The sequence below is a fragment of the Alosa alosa genome, chromosome 24, assembly GCF_017589495.1.
Source record: "Alosa alosa isolate M-15738 ecotype Scorff River chromosome 24, AALO_Geno_1.1, whole genome shotgun sequence".
NCBI classification, from domain to species: Eukaryota; Metazoa; Chordata; class Actinopteri; order Clupeiformes; family Clupeidae; genus Alosa; species Alosa alosa.
The window spans coordinates 8,181,135-8,188,634 of NC_063212.1; the positions used below are offsets into that span (position 1 = coordinate 8,181,135).

Sequence of the window (7,500 nt, forward strand, 5' to 3'; positions counted from 1 at the left end):
GTCAGGAAGGGGGATGTAGCTCCCTCGTTCTCCCATGGATCCCCCTGGCTCTGTGGAGCGCGGCGTGCCGATCCCTCTCGCATGCGTGGTGTTAATGACTCTCTGATGTCCACCTGGGGGTTATTAGAGCCCTGGCTCGGCCTCCCTCGCATGGATCAGTGGCCCACATGAGGGGACTTTACAGCTCCAGCCTCGGGGCTAGGGCACCCCCACCGCCCACAATCCCACCCTCCGCTCCCCTTGGGTCCACTCAGCCCCCCCCACGGAGTACAAAAGGGCCCAGGGAAGGGCCGCCGCTGTGGGCCAGGCAGCGGGGAGGTCCCCCCCTCGGGAAGGAGACCCAGCGGAGACGGCACTGGCAGGGCAGATGGAGTTCATGTGTTCACGTTTGTGACACGCTCTCTGTGCGGTCGCCTGTTCCTCTTTTTCCCTGTTGTTGCCCTTTTTAAAATATTTTTTGCTCTTTCATTTGCTGTGTGTGTGTGTGTGTGTGTGTGTGTGTGTGTGTGTGTGTGTCTATTTGATCTATCTGTCTATCTATCAAGTCTCATGATCTGATGTGTTTGTTTGAAATCTGTCTATGTATCTATCTCTTTTCAAAGCTAGTATGACTTCACATTCTTTATTAGTTTCCTGATATCGAGTCTGGGTGTGTTATTGAGAATTTCTGTTCTCGGTTCACTATTCAGTGGTTATTAAGGGTGTGTGTGTGCGTGAGAGAGAGAGTGTGTGTGTGTGTGTGTGTGAGAGAGAGAGAGAGAGAGAATGTATGTATGTGTGTGTGTGTGTCCACCGGTTCCACTGGGGGCAGGGTGTGGTACAGTCTCATTGTTGTTGTGTAATTTCACCACTCCGTTGCTATTGTATTGCAACCGCGAGGGTTCCGCGCTCCAATGCCAGGTCTCCTATTTTAGCAGCGATCCGGGTCCAACCAAATGACCAGAAGCTCCGTCTGACTCAGACTCGCCGGACTGCAGTGGAACTCAAAATCCCATCACTTCATTGTCTCCGCTGGGCCCACGTCCATCCAAAACACTCGCAACCAAAAACACCCAGACAGAACAATTGCGGGGGTCATGTGGTGTGCTGCGATGTGATGTGCTTTCATGATCAACATGGATCTGATTATTGCGTGCATGACATCATCCGGATTACATCAGACACCATGTGCACTCAGCTCAAGTCAGTTATGTCCCTCTGAAGACCATCCAGAATGACAGCCGGATGCTGGCCAGATCTGGCCCACGTCTTGGCCGGATCTGGCACTGGATTCAGGGCTGACTCCCTTCCCTCCATGAGCCTCTGCTTCAGATGCCATTTAGGCACTAAATCACTTCTCCGTCCCGTGGCACTGTGCGTGGAGATCAGACATCCACCGACAGGAAGTGACATCACGAGAGCCATGCTCCCAGAGCTAAGAAAAAGGAGAAATGGGTGAGAATGAGTATCAGATCATCTGAGCCCACATCACAGTATGCTAAACAGCCCCCTGTTTGCAGGCACCGTTGGCTTCCTGTCCGCATTGAAATTCAGTGGCTATTTTGGATGTCAAATGGGACCTTAAAGCCATCGTTTCCAAGAATGGTCGAGTGCTTTGTTCTGCAGCAGCATTTGTTAATAAAATGTACATTTAAATGTCCTCTGACTTGTCAAGGGGTGACCGGATATGATGATGCACATTATATACCCTAGGCCTCTGAAGCCCAGCTGTGTGCTGATTGCATGAGCTCTGGCTTTGGTACGTGGGTAATGTAGTCTTTTTTTATAGCCCCCTCGGCGTGAGGCTCTCCATGCGTGCCCAGGGTGATTGATGCTGCTCTGCTGGCTTGTTTGACTGTGGGCGAAAGCTTGCTCCCCGGTGGGCCGACCACAGTGCAGGACAATCGGCTCAGTTCACTTCATCTCCGCGAGTATTACAAATGACATAATAATACAGCCATGACTCAACAGGCTAACTATTAAGCTTCGAGTCAACATTCAACGATGAAGGGAATTTTGGACGTACAGAGAGTGACACGCACGCACACACGCACACACCACACACTACTCCACACCACATCACCCCACACACACACACGCATAAGTCTGCCCTTTTCTTAGGTCATAGATGCTTTTTGTAGTTTGTGTGTGTGTGTGTGTGTGTGTGTGTGTGTGTGTGTGTGCGTGTGCGCTGGTATATACTGTACATGTCTGATGACTCCTGCAGGCTCCCTATGGGCATGCAGGAGTCACATACAGTCACACTCTCTCTCTCTCTCTCTCTCTCTCTACACGCCTTTCTCGCTTCTGGCTCCCCGTGGAAAGTCCGTCTCGCCAAAACAAGAGAAACCAGGTCTTCCAGTTTGGTGTCTTGTTTTTGTTTTCTTCCTCCGCACAGCTCTTTCCCCCTCCAGTCCGTTCGGAGCGTGTGTCCCCAATCCAGTTTCTACTCTACCTCTCCTCCAGGCGCACTCTTTTCTTGGCACTACTCTAAAGAACACAAAACCCACCATGAAGCAGAGAGAGAGAGAGAGAGAGAGAGAGAGGCATAGAGAGCGAGATGGGGGGGCGGATAGAGAGCGAGAGGGAGGGTGGGAAGGGGCGGGTCCCAGTACAGCCCCAGTAAGCTGCTATTGGTCCAAATATGGGTGTTTGACAGCAAAAGCAGCAAATGAATTTTAATTTATTCTTCTGGGAGTGCAGCTGTATGAGACAGTTTAATGGAAATGTGGCCTTTGGGAGCAGATTAAAAAATGTGCGTGTGTATTTGTGTGCGTCTGTGTATGTGACTGTGTATGTGTGTCTTTGTGGGTGTTTGTGTGTCTGTCTGTGTGTGTGGATGTACTGTATGTATTTGTGTGTGTGGTGTGTATGCGGGTGTCTATGTGACTTTGCACGTGTGTGTCTTATCTCTGTCTGTCCGTGTGCATGTGCGGGTGCGTCTGTGTGTGTGTGAGCGTGACCCAGAAGCCGCGGTCCCTGCTGAGTCTGTTTGGACTAGAATCAGGCCCCGCCGGACTGCCGGCAGAGCCCTTTCACCCGCGCGAGCGCACCCAGGGAGTCGTCAACTCAACAGCTTCATCATCCCCACTGCGTCGAGAGGCCCAGAGCGAGGCCCCAGTCACAGAACCAGAGCCAGGAACAATTAACACAGAACTCAGGGATGCAGAGGAAGTGATGAGGTTATGGACTTCAAAGGACCGATGGAAATGGGCAGGGATGGGTGGGTGGGTGGATGTGTGGATAGGTGGGTGGATGTGTTGAAAGAGTGGACGGAGCGTTGAAAGCAAGATGTAACTATGCTTTAGTAGTATTCAAAGTAGTATTCAAAAAGCTTTGGAGAAATCTGATCAGCAGGGTAGGCTGACACCAGTGAAAGGATCTTTGGCAGATTTAAATAAGAGGAACAGAGAGATGAGGATGGAGAGCTCGAAAGCTGAAGAGGGAGGTCTGTGGGAGAGAGTGAGAGTGGGGTGAGGGGCAGCTTTGCTCTTTTGCCAAGCCAACGACTACTTAATGTTTGGCCTCCGATTTGTTTACAAGTGCATTAACGAGTCTCTCTCACTCTTAGAGAAGCAGAGGGGGAAGTGGTGTTTGTGTGTGAGCGTGTGTGTCTGTAGGCCTTTTCACACAGAGATCCCGCTAAATTTGCAATAAGAGGAGACGTCTTTTTGCCGTCTTTTTGTGTCTGAAAGCGAGATAAAAATTTGCCGGCCTGCTGATCTGTTCAAATGATGCGGCATTTTAGGGAGCCAGGAGGCAGGATCAGCTATAGTAAATTAAATTGTGACGTGCAACAGGGGGCGTGTAGAGTGATAGTCGTAGGCCTTATTATGCGTGTGTGGGGCTTAAGATACAGCAGGTGTGTGATTTCAAAAACCATGGCGGGAGAACCGACTGCACTTTAGTTAGCTTGCATTTGCTTTGCTGTTGCTGTTAGAATGTTAGATTCTTGCGATAGATGTCTTCAGACAATAAAAAGTAATTTGGAAGGGAAATTGAAGAGAAGAGTTGCCCTTGCGTTCGCTGTGATTCCCCTTTGAAAATCAGAGGTTCACAGGCTCCTGTGGCCTTGGTCAGTGGCGCCGCCAGCCCGTAATCCTATGCGCGACTGTGCGCATAAATTTATTCATGAAATCATTCAATATTACAACAATAAAAAATAGCTTGTGTATTGTCTTAATTGAAACATGCTTCGCGCACAAATTATAGCCTAGGGCAAAGAGAATGGACATCTCAACATAAGGATATATTAGAAGATGATTGGTGTAAACTTTGTCACACGAAGTGATAAGCAGTTCTGGCGCTTAAAAACGCAACGTTCCATTCAGTCATATATATATAGTCAGATTTAAGCGTAGGCCTAGTGCTCATCATGAAAAGAAAACAGCAGCTTAATATTTTTCAGGTGTTTAACAGTAGGCCTAGGCGCACTGTAGCAGTTATGTAGCCTAGAAATCTAGGCGCACCCTAGCGGCGGCAAATTAATTTGCTCAGCCTGTATCGCCTAGTATCAAACCATAGGGATTTCTATTGGCTGGCGCCGCGGACGCCATCCAATCACAGCGCTCTATTTTGTTAGAGAGTCTTAAGGCGGGCTTAAACAACAAGGAAGGTGGCGACAGTCCTTGTTTGAATCACTTTGGAGGAGTTGGACTTGTGCTTTTCTTTGAAAGTTGAGCAACACAATGCACTTAAAGGTGAACAAAAAAATCAATTCAAGGAAGGTGGCTATGGCGAACAAAACAACCGAGCGGTTGTTTGAATCGGGCGTTGGTATTATGACACCTTTGGAGGCTATTTGGACTTTCTGGTTGCTGTTCTTTGAAAGTCATCACCCTTATTTCTTCTCATTCTTTTGATCGGCAATTTTTGGATTTTTACCTCAATTCTTAATGCACCTTTAAGTCATTCCTTTAAAAGAATGATGTATTTGCCGTTTTGCCGACCCGGATCACGGATATGGTCGTAGCGCTGGCCTATTGCATGCCTAGGCAGTTTGAAAGACAATTCTCTGCCCGCCCCTTGGATTAAGCGAGGTGAATGGCTCGATTCCAGACTATACATTTCAATGATATAGGATGGCCCGCCAGGCTAGCAGTTATGCCGAAGGCAGTGAGATTATTAGGCATTGCATCCTGTCACTCTGTTTGGAACATCGCAGTTCGGGTTGATAAGATTCAGTTAATGCAGTATGAATCGTCTCAAAGTTTGGGACAGCCAAACAGCAGTGTAGGCAAAGCAAATCCTAATTGTTAGGTTACCATAGCTGTCTTTTCTCTAGGCCTGGGCCTATCGAAAATCACGACATAAGCACATTGGTTCCTTTTTTCTTTTCTTTCATGTTCGCGTGTTGGGTAGTGAAGCGATAATGCATTTAAAGCATATAGGCTACATCATGTGAGCCAGAACCGATATGGCCAGAGCTGCTGCTCTGTAAAAGTATTTCTGTCCCACCCAAATTTGCTGAACTACTTGCGAAGTAGCCTATTCATCACAGACATCACATGTATCACACGAAAGAGCCTTTTCTCAGCTTTTAAACGATGTTAGTGGTTAGTTGTTGTGGTAAACGGATCGCCAGAAAAGTAACTTTAATATAATCATATTTTTTGCGCCCGTCTCCCTACCCATTCATCTTGGTGGAATACTTCTGCGAACCCTCAACACATGACAAACCATTTATCAGAATAAACAGCAGACCTTACCGAACACAAAGGTGTAAAGCATGCCCCTGTACAGTTAGCCATTCCAGAGTAATCCGGTTTTAAATTTGCAGCAATGTCTTTATGCATGTCTCCAACTTTGCGGTTCCTAATGTGTTTAAATTGTTCAATAGGTCTACATGATTTTATAACAGGCCAAATACAAAACAAACGTTACAAATATCGCCTAGATATCTGTAAGCATTACAATCAGAGGATATACATATAGGGCAGACAGACGCTCATGAGTTCATGCTTTGTTTTTTCGCTGGATTTTATGATAGCCTATTATGGCAACTGATTGCATTCCAAGCTACAGTCAACTCTAGCAGGCATTGAATGACTGGAGACTTTATAGATTGACATAATGTGGTGTCTCTGCTATTGCAGCTTTTGATCAGATTGATTTGCAATCTCCTGTGGTGGGCTGGACATAGCATCGAAATGCCCGTACCACATTCCCCTTTCGCCTTGACCCATTCACACTGGTGCGAGGAACGAAAAACTCGGCAAAATGTCTAGGGGGCTTGGTAGTAAATTTGGCGAGACACTTTGTCCCTTCCGTTCATACCGGTCTATGTGAAAGGGACAGTCGTTCCGCGATTCTGGTACATAAAATCGCGGCGATTTCGCCAGTGTGAAAGGGCCTTGTGTGTGTGTGTGTGTCTGTCTGTGTCTGTATCTCTGTGTGTGCGTGTGTCAGAAACCCTGCCAACTTCTGCACTTTCTCAGGCTGAAGGGGCAGAGGCATCCGGCCTGTGTCTCCACTGGCACAGCCGAATCCCAGCGTTTTTAACCGCCACGCTGGGGGACGTGTTTAGATGACGCTAGAATGGAGAGCGAGAGAGAGAGGAAGGGAGGATGTGAGAGAGCGGGAAAGGTGGAGAAAGAGAAGAAAAATGCTTTTTAAATGTTTAAAATAGAGCTCAAAGATGGACAGAGACGGAAAAAGGGGGTCGAGTTTTAAAAGTCGTCTTCCTCTATAAAATTGGCTTGTGGTGTCTTCCCTCTGACTTATTGACTCTCTTCTCTCTCTCTCTCTCTCTCTCTCTCTCTCTCTCTCTCTGGCTGGCTGGCCTTTGCTCTTGGCTGGCGTTGTGTGTAAGAGGGAAGAGGGATGGCGTGTGTATGTGTGAGTGTGTGGGGCCTGTCCTCAGAACAGGCCGGCTCCACTCTTCTGCACGTCTGCTGTGTGATGGAGAATTTGGGGCTGCAGATTTATCACAGATATAAAAAACTTGCTTACATCTCCCACTGTCTCTCTCTCTCTCTCTCTCTCTCTCTCTCCCTCTTCATCTCCCTAAGTCTTCAAGTCTGTTTCCTTCCTTCTCTCGGCCTGTCTCTGCCTTGTCAGTCTTGCTGTCTCTTGCTCATCCTTCTCGTGCTCCATCACAGAAATGATCATAAAAAATGTTCTCTCTCTCTCTCTCTTGTTCTATCTCTTGTTCAGGAGGTGGAAGTCTTGGATATCAGCCATATCAGGGACACCAGAACAGGGAAATATGCCAAGTTACCAAAGGTAGGTCCGACTGCAAGTGTCTGCAACACATCATAAATTATAAATGAATGTTTCTTTTCCATCACGTAACACTTAAGCAATGCCACCCTGCACACGTGCACACACACACACACACACACACACACACACAGATTTGACCTGTCACCTGATATTAGGCACTGTGTCTTTGCTTAAACCTTGGTCACCAATAGGTTATTGGTGACTGGAAAGTCTATTGGATTAAGTGAATTGAGCAGTGTAATAGTGATGCATCCAAATCAAATCAAACCATGATTTATTGGCAATAATGAATAAAGA

General features: G+C 47.4%; 1 protein-coding gene across 1 annotated transcript in view; it reads left to right on the forward strand.

Moving 5' to 3' along the window:
- plcb3 (phospholipase C, beta 3 (phosphatidylinositol-specific)) overlaps positions 1-7,500 on the forward strand; it is a 47,965-nt gene that overhangs the window by 20,514 nt on the left and 19,951 nt on the right. The window contains 1 exon segment of the mRNA XM_048235865.1: positions 7,135-7,203. Coding sequence (XP_048091822.1) covers positions 7,135-7,203 — 69 coding nt within the window.